This window comes from Rhinatrema bivittatum, chromosome 1, assembly GCF_901001135.1.
Source record: "Rhinatrema bivittatum chromosome 1, aRhiBiv1.1, whole genome shotgun sequence".
NCBI lineage: Eukaryota > Metazoa > Chordata > Amphibia > Gymnophiona > Rhinatrematidae > Rhinatrema > Rhinatrema bivittatum.
This window is the reverse complement of record NC_042615.1, coordinates 46,119,675-46,147,187: the sequence shown is the minus strand read 5'-3', so window position 1 is coordinate 46,147,187 and position 27,513 is coordinate 46,119,675. Positions and strand designations below refer to the sequence as shown.

General features: G+C 47.3%; 1 protein-coding gene across 3 annotated transcripts in view; it reads left to right on the top strand.

Moving 5' to 3' along the window:
- The window catches only part of OTUD4 (OTU deubiquitinase 4), a 234,325-nt gene that overhangs the window by 125,141 nt on the left and 81,671 nt on the right, over positions 1-27,513 (top strand). For all 3 annotated transcript variants that reach the window (XM_029600893.1, XM_029600808.1, XM_029600977.1), the window contains one exon: positions 20,876-20,987. In XM_029600893.1, the coding sequence (XP_029456753.1) occupies positions 20,876-20,987 (112 nt within the window). The remainder of the gene's footprint in view (positions 1-20,875; positions 20,988-27,513) is intronic.

The following is a 27,513-nucleotide window of genomic DNA, read 5'->3' as shown; positions in this document are numbered from 1 at the left end:
ATCTCTTTGCATCCCATCTGAACTACAAAGTGAACAATTACTGCTCTCTCCTCTGGCAGCAGAACAGCCTGCCAAAGGATGCCTTTGCTCGCCATTGGAATTCAGGCCTGTTATATGCGTATCCACCGATACCGCTCATAACCAAAACTCTAGTGAAGCTTCAACAGGACAAGGGGACCATGATACTCATAGCCCCATACTGGCCTTGACAAGTATGGTTCCCCACACTTCTAGATCTCTCAGTCAGGGATCCAATTCGCCTGGGAGTAGCTCCCAATCTCATAACTCAGGAACAGGGTCAGTTGCGCCATCCCAACCTTCAATCCCTGTCCCTGACAGCATGGATGTTGAAAGCTTGATCTTATAACCACTCAACCTTCCAACCACTATATCTCAAGTGCTGATAGCATCACGTAAACCTTCCACTAGAAAGAATTATTCCTACAAATGGAAACTGTTTACTTTGTGGTGCACTCAGAAAGCAGTAGATCCTTTCACTTGCCCCACTACCTCGCTACTGGATTACCTATACCATCTTTCAGACTCTGGTCTTAAGACTTCATCTGTAAGAGTACACTTGAGTGCAATCTCAGCTTATCATAGCAAGCTGGGAGACACACCTATCTCTACACAGCCTCTCGTCAGTGAATTCATGAGAGGCCTAACTCACATTAAACCTCCAGTTCATTCCCCAAGCATACAATGGGACCTGAACGTAGTCTTAACCAGGCTTATGCATTCTCTTTTTGAACCCATAGATACCTGTGACCTTAAATTTCTTACTTGGAAAACGTTTTTCCTTATAGCCATTACATCAGCTAGAAGGGTCAGCGAACTACAAGCTCTAGTCACATACGAACCTTTTACAAAGTTCCTACATGACAGGGTAGTCCTCCGTACTCATCCTAAATTCCTTCCAAAAGTAGTCACGGAATTCCACCTCAATCAATCTATAGTTTTACCAACATTCTTTCCAAGGCCTCACTCTCACCAGGGAGAAAGAGCCTTACATACCTTAGACTGTAAGCGTGCACTATCTTTCTACTTAAACCGCACTACAGTCCATAGGAAATCCAGTCAACTATTTGTATCCTATGATCCAAACAAACCAGGAAAACCAGTGGGTAAACATACTTTGTCAAATTGGCTAGCAGATTGCATACAATTTTGTTATGAGAAAGCAGGCCTTACTCTTCAAGGGCGAGTAAAAGCACATTCAGTCAGAGCAATGTCAACCTCAGTAGCACACCTTCGCTCGGTACCTATTCTGGACATTTGTAAAGCAGCAGCATGGAGTTCTCTTCACACCTTTGCAGCTCACTACTGTTTAGACAAAGAAGGAAGACAAGATTCAGCCTATGGACAATCCGTCTTAAAGAACTTGTTTCCAGTGTAATCCCAACTCCTTCCACATCCAACCTGCTGTGATCTTTGGCTGATTCATTTCAACAACAATACTTCACTGTTGTTTCACTACAAAATGACTCAGCCTCTAGCTTGCTAATCACCCATATGTGAGGACTAGCATCCTGCTTGTCCTGGGATAAAGCAAAATTGCTTACCTTGTAATAGGTGTTATCCCAGGACAGCAGGATGTAGTCCTCACGAAACCCACCCGCCACCCCCCGCGGAGTTGGGTCCGATACGTTTTATTATTTTATTTTTGGCTATCGCTAATTGCTACAAAACAAGACTGAAGGGAGACCCCTGTGGCAGGGAATATCATAGCATGCTGGGCATGCTCAGTAGGCACTCTGGTGCCAGTCAAAAGTTTCGTAGAAACTTTTAAAGAAGTTTCCGTACATAGGGCTCCATTACTGATGTCACCCATATGTGAGGACTACATCCTGCTGTCCTGGGATAACGACCTATTACAAGGTAAGCAATTTGCTTTCAGCTCCCCAAGGTGTTAGGTTCCTTAGAGGGCCCATTCCTCGAGTGGAGGAGGGCGAGCGAGGGATTGGTGACTCAACCCTTCTTGTTGGGGTGGGGGCGGGGGTTGATAGCAAGGAGTTGTGGCCCTTCACTCCCTCTGTGTTCCTGGCACCCTCACCGCTCGGCCTCCAGAAGCAGGTAAGTAATTTTTGTTCCTTTTCTGTGGTGCCTTTTCTGGCTGGGTCCTGTTTCTTTATTTAAAAAAACAAAAAGCACAGCAGTAGCGGCTGAGAAACAGGGCGGAGACAACAGGTAAGTCATTGTTTTCCTGCTGGGAGGCAGGCCGAATTGCATTTGGTTGGTCAAGGTCTGGGTGTTTGATATTCATCGCACTGACAGCGTCGGGGAGTGCTTGTGTCGGCAGGAGCTATTGTTAGGCCCGACCAAGTGTAAAGGCTTGACCATGCCGACTCCCGCACAGCGTGGGCAAAGTTTGTTGCAGCTGCGGTTTAAAGCGGGCTTGGCTTGTGGGCTTGATTCTACCTCATTTTGCAGAGGATGTGCTTCAGGAGCGGGAACTCCAGGGACCCCCGAGGGGGGTGTGTGTTTCAAGAGCACGAAGGCAGCTGGGCCGACTCTAGAGATCCGGGGGAGGGAGCTGTTCAGAGGAGCCGGTGGCCATTTTGTCACCAGTACTGGGAATCAGGTTGCTATTTCAGAGCCTCAGGACTCCCCTCCCACACTGTTTCCCGGTGAATAGGACCCTGCTGGTGGCAGGGAAAGGGGGAGAGGCTCAGGGAGTCGCTGGTAAGGACTCTTGCTGCTCAGATCCGGAGGCATTTTTCACAGATTTTGTTCTTCTCCAAAAGGCTTATTTAGCCAGAAAGGAGTTAGGGTTCAAGAGACCCTTTCGCAGGAAGTCCCGGGCGGCCAAGAAGGCTAGAGATAGGAGGCCTGTGGAGACAGGAGGGATCCTGTGCTCGTTGGGGCTCGGATGGGCTGCGGAGGAAGACGTTTGTTGGAGGGGACGGATGATCCTGACCAGATGCAGGGTGGTCCAATGGATCCAGGCAAAGACCCTGTTGGTGCCTTGGGGGGTCCGATGCAGGATCCAGACCAGGATCCAGTGGATGCATTGGGGGATCCAGTGCAGGATGCGGTGCTAATTGCGGAAGGTGATGATCCGCTGGTGTTCAGTCTGTTCTGGAGGGAGGAACTGGATCTGCTGATTCCCCAGGTGCTGGAGGTGCTGGGGATTAAAGCCACCTAGGAGGACTTAGATAATGAGGTAGTGAATCTGGTCCTGGAGGAATTACGGGGACCCCATAAGGGCTTTCCGTTGCCAAAGAAGGTGGTGGATTGGGAGTGGGATTCTCCTGAGGTGAGCCTGAAGGTATCGAGAGCTATGGCAAACTATATCCCTTGCCGGAGCAGACCTTGGAGTTGCAGAGAATGCCCAAGATGGATGCAGCTGTGTCTGCGGTTACCTAAAGATGACTATCCCGGTAGTTGGGGGCCAGGAGCTTAAAGAATGTCCAGGATCAGAATCTGGAGATTCTACTCAAGAGGTTGTTTGATGTTTCAGCTTTGAGTCTTTGCTTGGCGGTGTGCGGACGTTTAATGCAGAGAACCTGCTTATGCTGGGTGCAGAAGGCACATGACAAGCGGTCAGGGACAGCAGTTGAGTCAGCGCAGGTGGCCTGCTTGGAAGCGGAAGTGGCCTATATGGCTGATGCTCTTTATGACATGATCCAGACTTCCACCAGGAGTATGGTCTCTGCAGTAGCAGTGCAGAGGCTCCTATGGCTGCAAAATTGGTCAACGGACGTGTGGTCTAAAGCCCAGCTGTTGAATCTCCTCTTTAAGGGAAAGCTACTCTTTGGGGAGGACCTGGAGCAGCTCATGAAGCAGTTGGGAGATTCGAAGAGTAATAAGTTACCTGAGAGCCCTTTCCGCCACGAGCTCATTTTCGGGAGGCATGGTGGTTTCGTGCAGACAGGACACCTGGTCCAGCATTGCAGAAGCATAGTTCTGGAAGACAGCAGCCTTTTGGAGTCTGCGCAGTCCCCCAAGGGTCGGTGGTTTTCAAGGGGACTGTGGAAACAGGATTGGGCAAAGAAGGCGTATTGGTCTGCTCCTTTCTGGAGGCTATTGGAGGGAGGCTGTCTCTTTACAAGGACCAGAATAACTTTGGACCGGTGTCTCCTGGCGGTGGTCAGAGATGGCTATGCCTTAAAATGTTCTCATCCGCTCAGGGACGCCTTTGTGGTCTCCAACTGCATCTCCCAGTGCAAGCAAGAGGCGGTGTGGGATACTCATGCCCCTCTCAAGAGAGGGGGCAGGGCCAGTATTCCGTATACTTCGTGTGTCAAAAAAGGAGGGGACCTTTGAGCCCATTCTCAATCTGCAGAAGGGCAATGATGCCCTCCGGGTCCTACAGTTTTGGATGGAGACCTTGCGCACAGTGACAGCGGAAGTGCAGAAAGGGGAGTTTCTAGCGTCATTGGACTTGACGGAAGCCTATCTTCATATCCCCTTTCGGGCCGAACACTGAAGGTTCATGGTTCTGGAGAACATTTCCAATTTCAAGCTCTTCCCTTTGGATTGGCGACATCTCCGCTCATGTTCACAAAGGTGATGGTGGTAGTGGCAGCAGCACTCAGGAAGGAAGGTATCCTGATGGCTGATATGGGCGAAGTCGGAGGTGGAGTGTGGTTGCTCAGTCCAGTGGGTACTGCAGCTTCTGGAGTCATTGGGCTGGGTGACGAACCTAGCAAAGTCTCATTTGAAGCCGGCCCAGTCATTGGAATATCTGGGGGGCGCACTTCGATACCCGGTTAGAGAAGGAGAGAACTGTCGAGTTGCAAAGTCACATCCTTTGGCTGCTGCGCCTGTCCGTGCCCAGGGTCTGGGATTACTTGCAAGTCCTGGGTTCCATGGCGTCTATGCTGGAATTAGTTCCACAGGCCTTTGCTCACATGCGTCCTCGGCAGGGAGCTCTGTTATCCTGTTGGAATCTGCTTTCGGAAGAATTTCAGCTTCCTTTACAGTTGCCAGAGGATGCCAGGTCCAGTCTCTCATGATGGCTGTCTTGGCACAATCTGGAGAAAGGTTTGGATCTGGAAATGCCCGATTGGGTGCTGGTGACCATGGATGCCAGCCTCTTTGGCTGGTGGGCAATTTATCAAGGCAAAATAGCTCAGGGTCAGTGGTCGCCATCGGAAACAACCTGGTCTATCAGTCTCCTGGAAACCAGGGCAGTACACACAGCCTTACTGGTGTTTCTTCCACTCGTTCGAGACAAGTCGGTGCAAATGTTCTTAGACAATGCGACGACAGTGGTGTACATCAATCGTTAGGGCAGTACGAAGAGTCATCTAATGGTGCTGGAGGTGTAAGAAATGTTCGTGTGGACGGAGAAACATCTGGTGAGAATAGCTGCTTCCCATGTTGCCGGGGTGGACAATGTGCAGGCGAACTTCCTCAACAGATGTCTGGCCCTGGGGGAGTGGGAGTTGTCAGCGGAAGCCTTCGACTTGCTGCAGGCAAGGTGGGGCAGACCAGCGGTGGACCTCATGATGACTCTGGGGAAATTTAAAAACTGATTCGTTTTTCAGTCGCTGAAGAGAGCTCAGATCGGAGGGCATCGATGCTGTAGTTCAACTGTGGCTGACATCAGTTGCTGTATGTGTTCATAAGAACATAAGAAATTGCCATACTGGGTCAGACCCAAGGGTCCATCAAGCCCAGCATCCTGTTTCCAACAGTGGCCAAGCCAGGCTACAAGAACCTGGCAAGTACCCAAAAACTGTCTATCCCACGCTACTGATGCCAGTAATAGCAGTGGCTTTTTTCTAAGTCAACTTGATTAACAGCAGGTAATGGACTTCTCCTCCAAGGACTTATCTAAACCTTTTTTAAAACCAGCTACACTAACTGCATTAACCACATCCCTTGGCAACAAATTCTAGAGTTTAATTGTGCGTTGAGTGAAAAATAATTTTATCCGATTAGTTTTAAATGTGCTACATGCCAACTTCATTGAGTGCCCCCTAGTCCTTCTGTTAGCTGAAAGAATAAATAACCGAGTCACATTTACCCGTTCTATACCTTTCATGATTTTAAAGACCTCTATCATATACCCCCTCAGCTGCCTCTTCTACAAGCTGGGCCCAAAAAACAACAAGGTAGGCGATCTAGAAAAGCCGTGGGCAAGCGTAAGAAAGTAGATGCCTGAAGAATGTCCTTTTCAATGTCTTTATTGGATGGAGACGTTTAATAATAATAATAATAATAATATGGGCGTTTTTATTGTTATTAAACGTCTCCATCCAATAAAGACATTGAAAAGGACATTCTTCTTCTCCAAGCGGAACAGCCCTAACCTCTTTAGGCTTTCCTCATAGGGGAGCAGTTCCATCCCCTTATCACTTTGGTAGCCCTTCTCTGTACCTTCTCCATCGCAATTATATCTTTCTTGAGTTGAGGCGACCAGAATTGTACACAGTACTCAAGGTGGTCTCACCATAGAGCAATACAGAGGCATTATGACATTTTCTGTTTTATTCACCATTCCCTTCCTAATAATTCCTAACATTCTGTTTGCTTTTTTGACTGCCACAGCCTCTCATAGGTCGGGTGCTGTGGTGCATTGAGCTTCGCCTGGGCAGGGTGATTCTTTTGGCACCCAGTGGCCGCGCTGGCCATGGTTTGCAGACCACCTGCATCTAGTGGTGAATGGTCCCTTTCACTTTACCTGTCTGTCAGGATTGCTGCAACAGAGGCCTGGATTTTCAGACCAGGAGGATCGCTTCTGTCCAGTGGATTGGCTTTTGAGAGGGGACGACTCCATTTTGAAAGGTTATTCGGAGCCTGTGATTGTGACTTTGCTTCAGGCAAGGAGGCCTTCCACGTCAGTGGGTTATGTCCAAGTGTGGAGGGTGTTCAAATCATGGTGTTTTCAAAACAGAGTGCAACCTTTGAAGGTGGACATTTCGCAGATCCTGCCCTTTTTGCAGAGTGGTTTGGCTAAGGGTTTGGCCTATAATTCCCTTTGAGACCAGGTAGCAGCCTTGGTTTCCCTTCGAGGTAGGATTCAGGGAAGACTTGTCATTTCTCATCCAGATGTAGTTTGTTTTCTGAAGGGGTGAAACATCTGCATCCTCCAGTGCGAAGGATTTGTTCAGCCTGGAACATTAATTTAGTGCTTAGAGGCTGTGTGGTCCCCCCCCCCCTCCCCCCTTTGAACCGATGTGGAGGGCATCGTAAAGGATTTAACCCTGAAGGCTGCTTTCCTGTTGGCTATCTGTTCGGCTAGGTGAATATCTGAGCTGCAAGTGTTGTCATGTAGGGAACCTTTCCTGCATTTTTCGGATGATGAGGTTTCTTTATATATGGTTCCTTCTTTTTTTGCCTAAGTGGTATCCTCTTTTCATCTTAAGCAGGTTGTCAAGCTACTGGCCTTTCTGAATTTGGCAGTTGATGCTTTAATGGCAAGGGAATTTCCCTTATTGGTTATGCGTCTTAAGATGATGAATACCTTTTGGAGATCTGATCATCTGTTTGTCCTGTTTAGTGGAGCAAAGAAGGGAAATAAGACTTCCAAGGGCACTATTGCACGATGGTTGAAGGAGACGATAGCTTTGGCTTACAATTATAAGGGCCAGTCAGTGCCAGAGGGGTTGAGAGCGCATTCCCCTAGGGCACAGGCAACCTCTTGGGCAGAGTGTCAGTTGCTTTCTCCGCAGAAGATTTGTCGAGCGGCAACGTGGTCTTCTCTTCACACTTTTACCAGACCATTACCACTTGGATGTGCAGGTGCCAGAAGAGGTGACTTTTGAGGAAAGTGTGTTGCTTGTGGATCTTTCGAGTTCCCGTCCAGAATAGAGGGGCTTTGGTGCGTCCCGCTTGTCTGGACTGATCCGGGATACAAACAGGAAAGGAAAATTGGTTCTTACCTGCTAATTTTTGTTCCTGAAGTACCACAGATCAGTCAAGAGACCTGTCCCCATCTTTTGAAAGACTCCCTCGCTTCTGGATGTTGCTGGACTGGTATGTGATATACTCAGATTAATGAGGTGTACATATTTTAGTATGTGTTTTGTGTTAAGTCAAGGGAGCCTAGGTCCAAGGGGCTCCAAATTTGTCTCTGTTTGCCCTATCGTTTATTGGGGGCTTGTTAACACAGAATTCTTGGCTTGGGTACAGATCAATACTGAGGGACTGTAGGTGACATTCTGTTATGTAGCAGTGCCTCACAGTTTTGTTCTCTGCCTCCATCTGCTGGTAGGGATGCATTAAACCTACGTCTGGAAAGATCCATGGTACTTCAGGAACAAAAATTAACAGGTTAGAACCAATTTTCCTTTCTTTCTATTAATGCTTTAATGTTTAAAATTGTAATGCTTTTTGCATTTGGATTTTGGAGGTCCAAGTAGCTTGCTGCCAGCTGGGACCTTAGGCAGGTCACTAAGGGAGAGACTTGAATTCATGCCCAAGACTACTTCTGTTTTATAGTCCTTTGCTCTAACCACTAGACCCCACTGACTCTGTTTAGATGAGGTTTGGCTTACATACTTCATCACCTAGAAGTATTTGGAATTAGATTTATACTCCAATTTTTGCCTTGGTAAGCTTTCACAGTTTCTATGGTGGAATCTTTCACAGTGCGTTCATTGCAGGAAGTAGAATTTTCCCGTCGATAGCAGGGCTGAATTAGCCATGCTGTCATGGGATCTGTCAATCAGGCCCGGGAGGCGGAGCTTGTCAAAGCAGAGAACAGAGCTTTGCTCTCTGCGGCTGCGCGTGTGTTCCCGCGCAGGAAAGTAACGGAATCTCCTCAGTCTGTTTTTTCCGCGAGCGGGATCGCACGCGGAGCTGTTCTTCTCCTCAACGTTAAAGTAATACACATGTCGAAATCGGGGTTTAAACCCTATCATTGCGGCAAAGTAATGTCGGTCACGGATGGCCATGACCGATGTTACCGATGCCTAGGACCAGATCACAATCAGGAAGATTGTGAATTTTGTTCCAGGATGTCACGTAGAGCACTAAAACAAAGGGCCTACAGGCTTCAGGAACTTTTTGCCTCAACGGAACCATCAGAGGCTCATTCATCGCCTGGCCCACCGACTTCATCGGCTCCTTCAAAAAAGAGAAAACCTTCGTCGGATCCTCAATCCTCCACTCTTGGAGGTAAGGAGAGCTCAAAACGACAAAGGCCAATGGATTCTAGAAAATCCACAGAGCCAGAAGCACCGCAACAGGACATATTGGCGCCAGAAACCTCTGCGTCTGCGCACAAATTATCGGCGCACAAATCTTCGGTGCCTAGAGAGGGATAGGCGCACAATTCTTGTATGCGCACGGTGCCGATGACACTTCCGCGTACAACGCCGAAGAACCCGGCACGCACAGCATAGAAGAATGCTGTGCGCAGAGCAAATGCGTGCACGGTGCCGCCGACATCACCTACGCGCTCAACTCCATTGGGATCTATGCGCGCGGCGCCGAAGACATCGGCGCCGATAACCCTTGCGCACACAGAAACAGAAGGATCCGTGCGCAAGTCTCCATCCACGCGTAAATCTCCATCCGCGTGTATTTCTAAATCTGCACATAAGAGACATAATCACTCATCTCAGATACTACAGAATGAGTTGAAACGATGACGTTACCCTTCACAAAGCTCTTCTTCAGCTTCTTCACCAATAACTTCACCTCGTTCAGGTATCTCCTTTTCTTTGAGCGCTGATACCAAAGAAATTACAATAAAACGTAGGAAACAATCACCTTCCTTCGTTGAAGTCATACAGATTCGTCGTCTCACTATTATCATAAGCACTCACGACACTCTCATCATAAAAAATTAGCAAAGAGGAGTGCTACATGGGAAATAAGCCCTTCAGCTTCTAAATCATCTCATATACCGCCTTCCAATACCTTCTCACATAGAGAAGTAATACAGGTTGTTTCCTCTAACACTTTTACAGATTCAGAAGATTCGAGGAACATAACAGGCAATAAAATACGAAACGACAAAAAGGTATCTGATACTTCACCTCAAAATACTCCAATGCACCCTAAACCAGGTGTCTCAAGAGAACCAGATGGTCGTACAACAATGCCCCCTTATACAAAAGAGGCATATTATCAATTGTCTCAATCTTTAGCAGGTTTTTATGAAACTCTTCAGTCATCGTTCAAAATGACTAATATTGCTGATGACAGTTCTCCGGAACACAAGGCACAGCTTACTAGAGAACCGTCGGTGGAGCCGCCGACATCTCCCATAACAAATCGACCAGCCTCGCCAACTCATACTCAGGATACATCTTTTGATTCTCCTTCAATGCAAACATCCCCATCATCTACGGGATTCCCATCGGATCCGCAAGAACAACCTCAGGAACCGTACTCCCCTCCGGAAGACCTCACATACCCAAAATTCCTAGAAAAATTGGGTACAATACTGCATCTAGAGGTCCAAAAAGAAGCAGACCCTAGAGCAGAAAACCTTGGTCTCCTAAAGATTTTTGATACTCCAGGGGAACCAACATCTCTTCCACCACAAGAACTCCTGCATTCAGTCTTACAGAAGTCCTGGGATGCGCCTTATGCAATTGCAGCTGTTTCCAGGAAAACAGACATAAAATTTCGTATGAGGAAAACATCACCATACACTCTACCTCAATTACCTCATACCTTGATAGTGGTGGAATCCGCGCTGCAAAGATTTAAGAAAACAAAATCTCATTCCTCATTCCCACCAGGAAAAGACAACAAATATTTAGATGAGTTTGGCAGAAAAATATATCATAACTCAATGTTGACTGCCCGAATTATGCACCATCAATTCTATATGGTACAATACCTATATGAGTGCATGCAAGCTATGAAGGGTATGCTTTCCTCGACGGCGGATCAGATACCTCCGCCTCTTCATGACATGGAAGAGTGTTCTCGACACCTTTTGAGGTCAGTCTACGAAGCACATGAAACATCATCCAGGGCATCAGCAACAGCCATTGCAGCCCGCAGACTAGCATGGTTACGTTCAAGTTCAGTACGTGAAGATTTGCACGAGAAACTAACAAACCTCTCATGTCCAAGAGATAACCTGTTCGGAGAAAGATTCCAGGACACAGTAGGTAAACTGAAGGAAGAAGCTCTAGCAGTACAATCATTAACATCACATCCTAATTATTCGACCACACGTCGTTATATTGGATCTACTCATAGGCAATCAATATGCCAGGAGACCCTATAGATCTTATCAGTCTTTTCGACACAGACATACCCTTCCTACCAGCATCCTGCTCCACAACAGAATACCTCAAACCAACGTAGAGGCAAACCACGTAACCAGAGACAACAAGCACAACAGCCGACTTCTGCAGCAAAAGCGACTTCATCTTTTTAGTTACTCAGCTACCACCACAACATCAAGCTCCACCAGGCAGAATTCGTTCTTGCCTGGAAGCCTGGGAAAGAATAACATCCGATCCTAATCGGAGAAAGTTCTTTTTTACTCAACGCACAATTAAACTCTGGAATTTGTTGCCAGAGAATGTGGTTCGTGCAGTTAGTATAGCTGTGTTTAAAAAAGGATTGGATAAGTTCTTGGAGGAGAAGTCCATTACCTGCTATTAAGTTCACTTAGAGAATAGCCACTGCCATTAGCAATGGTTACATGGAATAGACTTAGTTTTTGGGTACTTGCCAGGTTCTTATGGCCTGGATTGGCCACTGTTGGAAACAGGATGCTGGGCTTGATGGACCCTTGGTCTGACCCACTATGGCATTTTCTTATGTTCTTATGTTCTTATCAATGGGTTTTGGAGATAGTACGTCATGGTTACCAACTCCAATTTACCACAAAACCTTTATTGCCTCATCCTTCCACACTCAAAATTCACAACCCCCAATCACAACTGGGGGAGGAAATTGCTTTGCTTCGCAAACAACAAGCAATTCGACAAATTCACCCAGGCTCCAAATCAGCAGCATTTTATTCCCCATACTTCCTCATACCCAAGAAGTCGGGGGGCCTTCGCCCCATACTGGATCTAAGGGAATTGAACACATTTCTCACCAAGGAGAAATTCAAAGTGGTATCGTTGAAGGTCATTCCTTCCTCTCATTCAAACCAACGATTGGATGTGTTCCATCGACCTGAAGGATGCTTACATACACATTCCAATCCATCCATCCTCGTGGCGTTACCTATGCTTTCACTACAGGCATCAACACTACCAGTACAAAGTCCTTCCCTTTGGCCTTTCGGCTGCACCCAGGGTATTCACCAAATGCATGATAGTGGTGGTGGCTCATCTCAGACAACAAGGTATAACCATCTTTCCATATCTGGACGATTGGCTCATAATCGGCCCAACTCCCAACATCTTAATAGATCACCTCCATCGGGTGATACGCTGCGTACAGGAACTAGGATTAGTGATCAATTTTCAGAAATCACACCTACAACCAACACAGCAGTTACAGTTCATAGGAGCATGCCTGGACACTACTTGCAACAGGGCATACCTACCAGGCGACAGAATATCGCATTTCTGTCACCTTCTACACACATTGAACCATACTCCGAGTCCGTCAGCGAGACAGGTGTTGGTAGTCCTGGGCCACATGGCGGCGGCAATTTTCATGGTTCCCAACACCAGGCTACATATGAGACGCCTGCAATGGGGTCTAAAACGTCAATGGAAACAACATGCACAACCATTGACACAGAAGATTTCACTGACCGCCGAAATGAAAAAGGACATAGCATGGTGGCTCCTAGACTCCACCCTGTCCAAAGGAGCATTGTTCAATTCCCCTCCTAACAACGCAGTCTTAACCACAGATGCGCCTTGCAAGGGCTGGGATGCACACCTCGAGATTTACAAAACACAAGGGTTATGGACAATCTCGGAACAGAACCTGCAAATAAATTTATTGGAACTCAGAGCAATTCGCAATGCATTACGAGTGTTCCAAGACCACCTGAAAGGACGCAGGGTCATGATCTACACGGACAATCAAGTGGCGATATTTTACATCAACAAACAAGCAGGTGCGCGCGCCGGGAGAGCGGACGAACGCCCGCTCTCCCGGCGCGCGCACCGGCCCTTCGCCGGTGCGGGCGATTTCAGTATTTAAATGAGGCGATGCGGTGCAAACGAGGGAAAGGAGGCGCTAGGGACACTAGCGCGTCCCTAGCGCCTCCTTTTGGCCTGGAGTGGCGGCTGTCAGCGGGTTTGACAGCCGACGCTCAATTTTGCCGGCGTCGGTTCTCGAGCCCGCTGACAGCCACGGGCTCGGAAACCGGACGCCGGCAAAATTGAGCGTCCGGTTTTCGGCCCGACAGCCTCGGGCCGAATTCAAATTTTTTTTTTTTTACTTTTTTTTACTTTTGGGGACCTCCGACTTAATATCGCTATGATATTAAGTCGGAGGGTGCACAGAAAAGCAGTTTTTACTGCTTTTCTGTGCACTTTCCTGGCGCCGGAAGAAATTAGCGCCGACCTTTGGGTCGGCGCTAATTTCTTAGAGTAAAATGTGCGGCTTGGCTGCACATTTTACTTACTGGATCCCGCGCGCATACCTAATAGGGCCATCAACATGCATTTGCATGTTGAGGGCGCTATTAGGTGCCGTGGGTGGGCCGCGTGTTTTCCTCCCCTTACTGAATAAGGGGTAAGGGAAAACACGCGTACAGAGCAGGCTGACAGTGCGCTCCGACGGAGCACACTTTACTGTATCGACCTGAAGGAGGGTCCAGTTCATGGTCCCTTTGCAAGGAGACCCTGATAATTTTCGAACACGCTCACCGAAATTCCATACATCTCCAAGCAACTTACCTACCAGGAATTGCAAACACAAGAGCGGACAGACTAAGCCACATCTTTCATCCTCACGAATGGGCACTCAATACAGAAATAGTCCAGGACATATTCATGCAGTGGGGGACACCTTTGATAGATCTCTTTGCAACAGAGATCAATGCTCAAGTTCCCAAATTTGCTCGATAAGACCAAGCCAATTCAGGATCGCTCAAGATGCCTTCCTCATTCCGTGGACGACAGGCCTCCTGTATGTCTTTCCTCCCATACCACTCATAACAAGAACAATTCAGAAGTGCATAGTGGACAAAGCTCAACTAATACTCATAGCCCCGGCCTGGCCAAGGCAACCATGGTAGAGTTTCCTTCTCCGGCTATCCATCATGGATCCAATTCGATTACCGAATCAACAAGACCTTCTCTGCCAAGATCAAAGGACGCTTCTACACCCACTACACTCATCTCTTCACTTGACAGCGTGGAGATTGAGAGGCTCCTTCTGACAGAACAAGGAGTTTCCACTTCAGCACAATTCATTTTGTTAGAATCTAGGAAACTCTCAACCAGAAAAAATTATAGCTATAAATGGAAACGTTACTCTGCCTGGTGCACTTCCAAAAGTGTACCACCATTGGACTGCTCACCGCAGTTGCTCCTTGATTATCTTCATGCACTATATGTAGCTGGTCTAGCAACATTATCCATCAGAGTTCACCTCAGCGCCATAGGCGCCTATCATAGACCAATCAACAATATTCCTATATCCAATCACCCATTACTGTCTCGTTTCATCAAAGGATTAACTCACATTCGTCCTCCGGTATCTAAACCTCCAGTTCCATGGAACCTCAACATAGTTCTGGAACAGCTCTTGCTTTCACCATTTGAACCCATGGACTTGGCACACACAAAATACCTCACATGGAAAGTGGTATTCCTGGTTGCAATAACATCAGCACGAAGAGTTAGTGAGTTACAGGCCTTGGTTCATTACCCTCCATATTTGCAATTTCATCACCAGAAGGTAGTTCTCCGAACTCACCCATCCTTCCTACCAAAAGTGGTTACTCAATTCCATCTTAATCAGACCATGGAATTACCCACCTTTTTCCCTACACCTCATGCAAATGATAGGGAAAAACTACTGCACACACTAGATTGTAAAAGAGCTTTAGCACACTACAAAGAAAAGACAAACTCGGACTCCCGTGTTTCTCAACTCTTTGTCTCCTTTGACCCGAAGGCACCTGGATTACCAGTGGCTAAACGCATCATCTCCAGCTGGATAGTACAGGCATCAAATTCTGCTATGATAAACAGAATTTACAATTACATTCTACTCCTAAAGCTCACCAAGTCAGAGCAGTAGCAACCTCCTTGGCACACCTTAAGAATGTACAACCCATAGACATTTGCAAGGCAGCTACATGGTCATCGCTTCATACCTTCACATCTCACTACTGCCTTGATCAACAAGCAGCCACTGATGCGAAGATAGGGCAAGCAATACTGCAATCTCTATCCTCTTGTCCACGGTGACTGCCACACTGTCAAAGATCACGTACAAACATATATATCATAAACAACGTGATCAGGAGCTTGGGACTCCCATGACAGCATGGCTAATTCAGCCCTGCTATCGACGAGAAAAAGCAAGTTTGCTTACCGAAAACGATGTTTCCGTAGATAGCAGGATGAATTAGCCATGCTGACCCACCCTCCTCCCTGGCAGTCACCAAGTCTTCGACACTAAGGCTTAATCACAGACTGAGGAGATTCCGTTACTTTCCTGCGCGGGAACACACGCGCAGCCGCAGAGAGCAAAGCTCTGTTCTCTGCTTTGACAAGCTCCGCCTCCCGGGCCTGATTGACAGATCCCAGGACAGCATGGCTAATTCATCCTGCTATCTACGGAAACATTGTTTACGATAAGCAAACTTGCTTTTATAAACTTAACAATTTAAACTGTTATTTCTGAACTTATGTGCTTTCACTGGTTCTAGAATGTTTGTGTGTTTCACTGAGCATCCAGCTCTAATCACAAGCATCCATGTATAATTCACTTTCTGTAGTCTGGTGAAGATGCCAGCTTGGCTGGACATTCTTATAGACTCATTCTTGCCTTGAGGATGGTGTTTATGCTGCTACAACACAAAATGTCCTTTCTCCATAGCAATCAGAAGGTTGTTGAACTTCTATGAACTTCTGATTTTTCTTACAACCTATCTTTATTTTAATTTTAATTTTTTTTTTAAGTCCCATGCCTCCTGCAGTCAGAGCAATGAACAGGCCCTTTCAGGGTAAAACCTCATGGGTCTGTAACTTAAAGTCCCGTAGAGTATCTTTATCTGGCTGGGACAGTAAGTTGCAAAGAAATAACATAGGAAATCCACGAAAAGGGATGAATAGGTACCCTCAGATCGTTCCATTTGGGACTTCCTTTTCAAGCAGGACCCACCACAAATGAAGTGTGATCTTTCCTGGTCATTTCAGCTCCCCTGCCTCAACTGGCTAAGCTGCAATGTCTCCCTCTCTATTGATGTACAGTGCTAAAATATAGGAATCTCTCCCCATCGTAATTAGACCCATTATGAACAGCATAACTTTGACAGCCCTGAGGTAATTTTGTGCAGTTAGATCAGGTGAAACCTTATTTCCTAATGTGTAGCCAAATAAACTCAGGACCAATGGGTTATATGCTGCCATGCTAACAGATGGAGACGGAGTCAGGTTTCAAAGCTGATGTCACCTTAGATATACCCCTGCAGTGACCTCAGCCATTCGGAATCTCTCCGTCTCCTAGCAGATGTGGATGTGCTTTCCCTACACCCGCATTGGTGGTCTAGTGTGTTTGCAGTACTCCTATTGAAGAGGAAAATTTATCGCTTTAGTTCCACTCTCCTGCTGCGATACCTAAAGGTCCCTCCCCAAGTCAAGAATTCCTGAGGTGGTCTGGTAGCCGGCTCCCAGTGTGGACTTTACTGCTGAAGCAGCTGAAAGACATCGGGTGCAGAAAGCCGAGCGTGACGGTGACAGCTAAAGCATTCTCCCCCCGCAGCCAGAGACTGTCTCTGTACTCAGCCGATAAGCGCTGAGCCCAAGTAAGTAAAGAAGGACTCCAATTCAGAGATGTGGAAGGGCTTAGGTAAGTCTTTCCTCCGGTCTCCTTGCTCGACATGCCATGCCGACGTTCCCAAGCTGGTTTAGCAGGCCCCCCAATGGGTTATGCCCTACTTCAGGCTTGGTGGGCACTCCACGTGGCAGGTTGCAGCGGCGCCATCTTGAGTGTGGTTTTGTGCAGCTCCATTTTCCCCCATAGACTGTCGGTACACGTGGTGCAGGTCGGCCCTGCTTTGTGTTTAGCACGCTCATACCTGTGTGAACACCCGCACGCATAAGTGCCCGCATACGTTCGTGCATAAGGGTGCTTATACTTATGCACATCGGGGTGGATTGTGCGTGCTCAAGTCCAAGTACTGGCCGGCTGAACATACAACTTTCAATTGACTATGGCTCTGGCAGCAAAGAAGCACAAGCGATATAATCTTTGTGCTGCCTCCCATATTAGGGCTACACATTCTGACCTGGAATCCTTCCTGTGTCGGTTCTGTGAGGAGGCCCAGGGAGGGTTGGATTCCCAGAACTTCTCCAAGCCCAGTCTCTCCCATTTCAAAGATGGGTCAGCCACAACATTATCCGACAGCGCCCCGGATCTGAGTAATCCTGGGCCTGCGTCCGCCTTGGGAGAGGGCAGCTCAGCAGCACCTACCCCAGTTCCTCCTGGGCTAGGTATGGACCCGGCGGCCTTTTCTTATGTAAAATTCTTTCAAGGCCTTCATTCAGGCGCAGTCAGCTACTGCCCCTGCCCAGACCAAACCCCAGTTGAGAAGGCCTCACCCTCCCAGCCCTATCGGCATGCCACTCCTCACAAAGGGTATCCCTGACAAGGGGCTCAGACACCAAGAACGACGAAGGGATGCAGACTCATTGGAGGATGGGGAAATCCCTCCAGGCTTGGTTTTTCCATAGAGATGAATTGCCGGTTCTGGTCTCCCAGACTCTGAAGACTCGGAGTTCCTGGCACGGACCCGATGACAGAACCAAAGAAGAATCCCGTCCTGGTGTCTCTATGGAAAGCCTCTTGCTATTTCCCAATGCTAAAAGCCATCCAGGAGTTGATCGACCTGGAATGGGGCGCCCTGGAAGCCAATTTTAAAGGAGGTCTGGCATTGGTGGCACTGTACCCTCTGGATCCAACGGCCAGAGAATGCCTCCGTTTCCCAAAAGTGGACGCCCTGGTCTTCACCATTTCGAAGCGAACAACTATCCCAGTGGAGGAAGGAGCAGCCTTAAAGGATGCACACGAAAGGCGGTTGGAGTCCATCCTTAAACAAGCCTTTGACACGACAGCAAGGATGCTACAGATTTCTTCTCTCTCTCTCTCTCTCTCTCTCTGTCTCTCTCTCGCTTGCTTAAGGATGGATGAGAGAGAGAGGCAGATATCTCAGGAGCACATTCCAGAGAGGCAAGGGAGCCTGCTGTGGCCTTTCTAGCTGATGCAAGCTCAGTTCGTACCTCAGCCAGTGGAGTGGCCTCTGTGGTTGCCAGAAGACAACCATGGCTGCGAAATTGCTCAGTGGACATGACCTCTAAGGCAAACCTCACAATTACCTTATCTATTTTCAAACCAAAGCCTCATCTCAATGACCGAGACAAACTCCTTCATTCATTGGACTGCAAAAGAGCTTTGGCTTATTACAAACAAAGAACTCATTCTCCATCTAGACCATCTCAGTTGTTCCTCTCTTTCAACCCGAACAACCCAGGTCAACCTGTTTCCAAACTTTTGCGAACTGGTTATCCTATTGTATTGAATTTTGTTACAACAAACGTTTGACTAACCTTAAAAACAAACCAAAAGCGCACCAAATACGTGCTACAGCAACCTCAATTGCTCATCTTAAACGAGTTCCATTCATTGACATTTGCAAAGCAGCAACTTGGTCATCTCTTCATACTTTCACATCACACTACTGTATTGACAAACAGGGTGCTGCTGCTGCTGCACTTGGAACTGCAGTCTTGTCAACCTCTACTACTCCGTAGGACTGTCTACGTTTCTCAAGGGTTGTGATCTGAAAACTTTTATCTACAACGTATATAATCACAACCCGGGAGCTTGGGACTCCCAGACAGCATGGCTAATTCAGCCTGCTATCAACGGGAAAAAGCAAGTTTGTTTACCGTAATCGGTGTTTCCGTAGATAGCAGGATGAATTAGCCATGCGATCTCTTCTACTCTACATTTTTTGCCATATACCTCGCTTGGTTACAAGAGACTGAGGAGAGAAACGGATTCGCGCGGGAAGACGACCGCACAGGCACTCAGAGTTCAAAACTCTGATGCTATCTGAGGGAAGCTCCGCCTACTCCTGGTCGCGTCGATGCTCCCAGACAGCATGGCTAATTCATCCTGCTATCTACGGAAACACCGTTTACGGTAAGCAGACTTGCTTTTCTCATATTGCTGCAGGACTTTGGGCTTTAACTGAGCAACTTAAGGGCATTGGCTTTCTTCTTGCTGAGTCACTGTATGTTTGCTTTGCGCTTAGAATCATTGTCTTGCTGAAAGCTGAATTTTCTCTCTGGTCCCAGGTTTTTCTCTAGGATCTAACTATACTTTGCCCCAGCCATCTTTCAAATGTGTTAAAATCTCCCTGTGCCAGCTGCTGCAAATCATCCTCTCTAGTTAGTGTCAATCTGCCACTACCATGCTTTACTGTAGGCATGATGTTAGTATCTGATGTGCTGTGTGTGTATTACTCTGACACCAAGTTCTTTACAAGAATATGTTTGAGAGGATTTTAAATGTATTAATTGCACCTTGTTTGTGTGTTTGTATTGCTGATTGCTGGTGCTTTGCTTTCTTTTTTTGTGTTGTATACCATATGTATCACTTAGCGTTGAAACCAAAAAGCTTCACTTTAGTCTCATCAGACCACAAAACCTTCTCCCACAGGCATGCAGTGTTCCTTAAATATTTTTTTTGCAAAAACTATACAGCAGGAAATATGGCTTTTCTTCAGCAGGGACATCTTTCTTGCCATACAGGCCATGTTTGTGGAGTAATCCTGAGATTTTTGTACAGTCGGTGTTTTCCCCCAGTCTCAGCCAGAGATGTCTATAGTTTTTGAGTGATTTTTTTTTTGCATTGATCTCCTTAGCCCACGACAGCTGACTTTTGGAGGGACAGCTGATCGTAGCAGGGTCTTGGTAGTGCCACCTGTTTCCGGTTTACAGCTGACAGTGCCCCAGAACATATTCAAACACATTGAAATTTTCTTACAGTCATCCCCCAATCTGTATCTTTGAATAACGTTATCCCAGTGTTCTTTTGGCAGCTTCTTGTTCAGCATGTTTTGACCTTTGTATCAAATTCACGTCATACAACAAACACGAGTCTTCATCTAGGAGTATTCAAATCACTTCAAGTACTGTCTTTGGACATAGGTGGGCTCTATTTAACTTATGGGCCTAAAGGCAATTTTTTCAACCAGGGCTAATTTGGGTTTGTTATGAAAAGGGTGTGAAGACTTATTCAATAAAAACTTTCTTTTTTATTCTTAATTACTTTTGCAATATTTCTACAGTTCTTTTATGATGAAATTGTAGATACCTTGTGTAGACAGCAGAATGTGAAAATCATGCAAGGGTTTGAACTTTTGCAGTGCATTTTATTTCAGTGGTTTTCTTTTAACTAGCCTTTCCCTGCTCATTGAACAGATCTCACTTTTTGTCCTTGCTATTTAAGTCCATAAGAACTTGTTTTCTGTATAGTGGGAAAGGGCAGCCAAATTGGAAAAAATTTGAAAAGCATATTGGTGGCTACAATTTTCAGTTGGATCTTCTAAAATGACTTCAGCCTTCTTTTGCTGGCTCTCTGAGGTTTGTCAGACTGTGCCTTTTTAAGTTTTGGCTCAAGCTGAAAATGTGGCAGAGCAGCTTCAGTGCATATAAATCTCATTTTTTTCGGTTTAAAATAGAAATATCGGAAGCCATGATTGGGATTGAGGCTTTAGTTGCTGAAGAGCTTGCAATCAGAAAATGAAGTAAAACTTTTAGAATGCTTAAGTGGTGCTGGTTTTCTGTTTCTTCAGAGTCAGACTGTCTGTCAGGCAGCCACACAGACCAATGAGTCCAACCAGAGAAAGCCAGTGGAGAAGAAGAGCACTCGACAGAGAGCAAACATAGAGGAACGGAAGAATAAAGGTATGATGCATTGCCCGACTGAGTCTGAAAAGAGCAATGGTCATTGGTGTTTTAACACTAGCTTTAATTGTGTACAATGTCATTTTAGTCTTGTCCAATTATTTTCTTTCGAATTTTCTTTGCTTCACCTTTGTCAAAAATCTGAAGTCATGAATCTTCTGTTTCCTGCTGTGCCATTTCAATCCATTATTCACATTAAGTCCACTTTCTCCTCTCTATCCTTATTGCCATTGTTCACCTGTGCCAAGTTATTCCTCGCTAGTGCTTTAATCTCCTGCATCGTAGACAGAAAAATCCTTTTCTGCTAGCTAAGTGATGATTAATACCTTGTGTTAAAACTGGAAAATTGTTATAAATGATCCACTGTGTTTAGCTTTATTCCTCAGAACTAGAAGCCAGTTATTGGAGACAGGAAGTAATCCCATACATTTTCCTGAAACAAATCTATCTGTCTTGTATATGTTTTGACTATATTCTAAGTTCTGTGGAGTGAGGATTCTTGTGTGTGCCTGTACCGCACCACATAGAGCTAGTTATGCCATTGAAGAGATCAGTAGCAGGAGGTTCACATAATTTGCTGCCCCTCGTGGATAACACCTGCTTTTTATGAAGCTCTCTCTTCCCTACAGTGTTATACGTAGGTTCGAAGATCACTCATATTTTGCCCAGTTCTGAATACCTATGCTGAGGGTTCCTGTGTATGCCCTTGCAACCCTTAATGACCAGCTTATAAGAACTGATCAGGCATTCATCTACCCTCCCTCCCATTTTTTTCTGTTATTTTTATTTATTTTTTTTATTTGTTTGTTTTTATATACTGAAATTCAAACGTGGGTATCACATCGGTTTACATGAGAACTTGAGTGATAATGTGACTCACTGCTGGTAACAATATTATCTTTACATTGTAACATGGTAACATTGTGAAACTTACATTTAATTGAAAAGTTTAACAGTTATAACATTTTAACAAAACATTGACTGACAAACGCTATTTAGTTTCTTGGCATTATCGTTGTAATAGCTGACGTTTTATACCTATATAAATAGCAATAATACTCAGAGAGGGTAATTATAGGTTAAAAGTGTTTATATTTTCTCTTAGCTGTAATAAGATAATTATTCTAGCAATAATAAAGTAGATTACGATAAAACATAATATAAAATACAAATGGAAATAGAGAGCAGAATAGAATAGAGAGCTAAGCTGATCTATGTACAATCAGTGGCAAATTACTTTCTCACAGGACAAGCAGGATGTTAGTCCTCACAATTGGGTGACATCATCAGGATGGAGCCTAATCACGGAACACTTGTCAAAGTTTCTAGAACTTTGACTGGCACCACTGAGCATGCCCAGCATGGCACCAACCCTGCATCCAGCAGGGGTCTCCCTTCAGTCTCTTTTTTCCGCGCAGCTTTTTGCCATGCGGACTTAGCTCTCTCACAAGTTCCTGACAGGAATTTTTTCCTCAAGAATTTCTTTGCATATTACAAAAGTTTATACTCCCTTGGGGTCTCCCTTCTCCACCGTCGATAGTCACGTCCGTACGGTAAGTTTTTACCTGTTTTTTGGTCTGTTCCCGTCGGGGACCGGTATAAGCCTCACAGGCACTGACTGCGACCGGCCTAAATTTTCGACGGCAGCGATGGCGACGGGTTTTCATCGGTGCCCTGATTTTCCTAGGACAATGTCTATCACAGACCTTCACCAGGTCTGTGTACTTTGTCTGGGCCCGACACATGATGTGGACTCGTGTACCAACTGCGCCCAAATGACCCGAAGGGCCGCCGGGCTCGGCTGGAAAAAATGGCTTTGTTGTTCCACACAAAGCAGTCTCCACTGTCCCAAGCTTCCACGTCTTCGGTTCCGTCACCGACGAAGTCACGCCATCGGTCGGATACCGATAACTCTCGGTCGACGACGAAGTCTACTATTTCACTGTCCTCTGGGCCAGACACAGGTAAGGTTGAGCACCAAGAGAAGCATAGGCATCGCAAGTCCATTCCATCGACGCCAGATGCACCGGTGCCTTCAACTTCCAAAGTCTTTCGAGCCACCGAAGAAGAAGAAGCCCCGTGCTGAGGAGCCTCGAACCTCCTCTGACCTGGGTGCACCGAGGCGTTCCCTGCCTTCCGTGGGCTCGGCAGCCAAGACTCCACTGGGACCAGTGGACCCTCCGGCGATGCCCTCCATTCCTCCTACTCCGGACCTGGTGTTAGCCGCACCAGCGTTCCGTGAGGAATTGCACCGGATGGTGCAAGAGGCGGTGGTACAGGCCATCCAGGGCCTTCCGAAGCCATCAACGCTGATACCGGTTCCAGTGCCGGCTCCAGAACCGATGCCACCGATGCTTATTCCACTCCTCGACAGGCTGGACGTCCTCATTGGTGCTCTGCCAGTGGCACCGGGGAAAGCACCGAAACTCCTCGGTCCCTCGACGCCCATTCATCTCTCCTTGGATGAGGAGGGTTCATTGAGGCCAGAACAGATTCCAGGGCCTTCTGGATTGTTTCCACCGAGGCATCCACCGAAGTCACCGATGCCGTCGGTGCCCCTTCACCGATGCTGGCCCCAAGACCATCGATGCCACAACCGAAGCCGTCGATGCAGGCACAGATACCCTGGGTGCCCAGACCTCCTCAGGCCGGAGAAGGTCCCTTTCTACTGTCTGACCCACCATTGGGGGCTGGGGATCAGCCTTACCAACCATGGTCCGATGACTCATCTGATTCCCAGGACACCGGAGATATCCCATCTGAACCTTCGCCACCTGAAGAGAGACGGAAGTCTCCACCGGAGGACCTCTCCTTCATTAATTTCATCAAGGACATGTCTGAGACTATACCTTTTGCCCTGCAAACTGAAGAAGACTCCTGACACACAATGCTAGAGGTCCTTCAGTTTGTCAGCGCACCAAAAGAAATAATGTCCATCCCGGTTCATGATGTTCTGCTTGATCTTCTGCAGCGCAACTGGGAGCATCCTGGTGTGGTCCCTTCTGTCAACCGCAAGACTGATGCCACCTATTTAGTCCAGGCGGCGCCTGGTTTCCAAAAACCACAATTGGCTCATTCAGTGGTGGTAGAGTTTGCCCAGAAAAAGGCCAAGAGACCAAGGCCTCATTCTTCGGCCCTTCCTGGGAAGGAGCAAAAATTCCTCGATGGTTTTGGGCGAAGAGTTTTCCATGGCTCAGTGTTTATTTCTCGTATTGCGGCATATCAACTTTATATGGCCCAATACAACAGGAATTTATTCAAGCAATTACAGGAATTTTCTGAGTCTCTCCCGGATCAGTTCCAAGACCAACTGAACTCCCATCGTAAAAAAGGGCTTCAGTGCAGGTAAGCATGAAGTCAGGTCAGCTTACGACATATTTGATACTGCTTCCAGGCTATCAGCAGCCGGACTAAGCGCAAGGAGGTGGGCCTGACTAAAATCCTCAGATTTGCGCCCAGAAGTACAAGACCACTTAGCGGACCTCCCCTGTACAGGGGACAAATCTGTTTGGAGAAAAAATCCAAGAAACTGTCGCACAACTCAAAGATCATAATGAGACGCTGCGGCAGCTTTCCGCTGTACATGCTGACTTCTCTACCTCTTCTAAACTGCCATTCAGCAGAGAGGTGAAAAGAACTGCTTACAAAGCATGAAGATACTACCCTCCACCAGCTCAGTCTCGTCCATCTAGATCCTATCTAAAGTCTTCACCTCGACAACCCAGGCCTCAGAAAGCACAGCCACCTGCGCAACCTGGTCCTGCTTCTGGGTTTTGACTCCCCCCTAGAAAGCAATTGTCATCTTCCCCCTCTGCCATCCCTGCCAGTCGGCGGCCAGCTCTGCCACTTTACCCCCATGTGGCTCAAGGTCACCATGGACCAGAGGGTCCAGTCGGTCGTAGCTCAAGGTTACCATCTAAACGTCCTCTCCATACCGTCGGACTCTCCACCTCTGCCAGGGTGGACTTCCTCCGACCACTCTCAACTCCTGCAGTGGAAGATAGCTTCCCTCCTGCGAGCCAACGCCATAGAGCCAGTTCCTCCTTTGCAAAGGGGACAGGGCTTCTACTCCTGATACTTCTTAATACCAAAAATGACAGGAGGCATTGGCCCCCTATTAGACCTTTGTGCCCTAAACAAACATCTTCAAAGGGAGAAGTTTAGGATGGTACCCTTAGGCTCTTTACTCCCTCTTCTTCAACAGGGGGATTGGCTTTGCTCTCTAGATCTAAAAGACGCGTACATGCAGATAGCAATTATCCTGTCTCACAGAAAGTACCTCCGGTTCCTCGTCGGAAACCAGCACTTCCAGTACCGAGTACTTCCGTTCAGCCTGGCATCGGCCCCTCGTGTCTTCTCGAAATGCCTGGCAGCAGTAGCCGCATACTTAAGAAGCCTTGGCACTCACTTTATCCTTATCTAGACGACTGGTTACCTAGTGCTCAGTCGCTGGAGGCGGTTCTTCACTCCCTCCATCTCACCGTGCGGCTCCTACTGTCCTTGGGATTTCTAATCAATTATCAGAAGTCCAATCTGATTCCGTCTCAATCCCTCTCCTTCATCGGAGTGGATCTCGACACTATCCAAGCGAAAGCTTTCCTTCCCAGGGACCAAGCTCATACGCTGGCAGTGCTTGCACGCACTATACATTCTCGGCAAACCACGACTGCGCGTCATGTCCTCGTATTGTTGGGACATATGGCGTCCTCGGTCCATGTTACCCCAATGGCTCGACTTGCCATGCAAGTAACGCAGTGGATGTTAAAATCCCAGTGGACCCAGGCACACCATTCCATGTCCAACATTGTCCATGTCACCAGGCAGCTTCATCTCTCACTGGCTTGGTGGATTCAAGAGTCCCACCTGCTCAGAGGGCTACCGTTTCAGGCTCCAGAACCTCAGATAATTCTAACAACTGATGCTTCCACTCTCAGTAGGGGAGCGTATTTAACCACCTGCAAACTCAGGGAACCTGGTCTGCAGCAGAAGCGCAACTTAAGATAAACTTTCTGGAGCTCAGGGCGATCAGATATGCCCTTCTAGCCTTCTAGGATTGCTTAGCCAACAAGTCAATTCTAATCCAAACAGACAATCAAGTTGTGATGTGGTACATCAACAAGCAGGGGTGGGACCAGTTCCCACCTCCTGTTTCAGGAAGTAGTGCAAATTTGGGTCTTAGCTCTCTCTCATTCCCTGCTACTGAGAGCAACCTACCTGGTGGCCGTGGACACTGTTCTAGCGGACAAATTCAGTCGTACTTTTCATCCCCACAAGTGATCCCTGAACCCCACGGTGGCGGATCAGATATTTCAGAAGTGGGGGTATCCAAGCATCGACCTCTTTGCATCGGTTCACAATCGCAAGGTGGAGAACTTCTGCTCCCTACATCGCAGTCAAAAAAAAACTCCATCGAGGGACGCCTTCACCCACTCCTGGGCAACAGGTCTCCTGTATGCTTGCCCACCACTTCCTCTCATCAGCAAGACTCTCGTGAAGCTACGCCGGGACAAGGGCCTCATGATTCTCATAGCTCCCTACTGACCTCGTCAGGTATGGTTTCCCATCCTTCGCGTCCTCTCTATCATCCATAAATTCGCCTTGGCAAGGATCCGTCTCTGATATCTCAGAAGAAAGGACAGCTGCGCCATCCCAATCTCCAGGCCTTGTTGCTGACAGCTTGGATGTTGAAAGGCTAATTTTGCGGCCTCTCAATCTCTCGGACTCTGTATCCCAGGTCCTGATAGCTTCACAAAAGCCTTCTACTAGAAAATCTTATCATTCTAAATGGAAAAGGTTTTCATTATGGTGTACTTCAAAGGAGTTAGATCCCTTTACCTGCCCCACAACGAAGTTTATAGACTACCTCTGGCACCTCTCGGAGTCGGGTCTACAAGCTTCCTCCATTAGAGTACATGTCAGTGTGGTGGCCGCTTTCCATAAGGGTACAGGGGATGTCTCTATTTCGACACAACCCTAGTAGTGCACTTTATGAAGGGCTTGCTGCACCTTAAGCCCCCTCTCCATCCCCCGGCCCCTGCTTGGGACCTTAATGTAGTATTGGCGCGACTCATAAAACCTCCATTTGAGCCTCTGCATTCCTGCGAGCTACGACATCTCACTTGGAAGGTACTCTTCCTTCTTGCTTTAACGTCCACTCGCAGGAACAGTGAGCTACAGGCGCTGGGTACATCCAGTCGAGCGTGCGCTGGCCTTTTATTTGGAACACACTGCAGGCCATAGGAAGTCCACCCAGCTATTTGTCTCCTTTGATAAAATTAACTGGGAATCCCGGTGGGAAAGCAGACCCTGTCCTCCTGGCTGGCGGACTGTATTTCCTTCTGCTACCAACAAGCAGGCCTTCCGCTACAGGGACGTGTTAAAGTGCACTCTATTAGAGCAATGGCAACGTCGGTAGCACACCTTCGCTCTGTACCTCTTGCTGACATCTGCAGAGCTGCTATGTGGAGTTCTCTCCATACCTTTGCAGCCCATTATTGCCTGGACAAAGCTGGCACACAAGATTCTA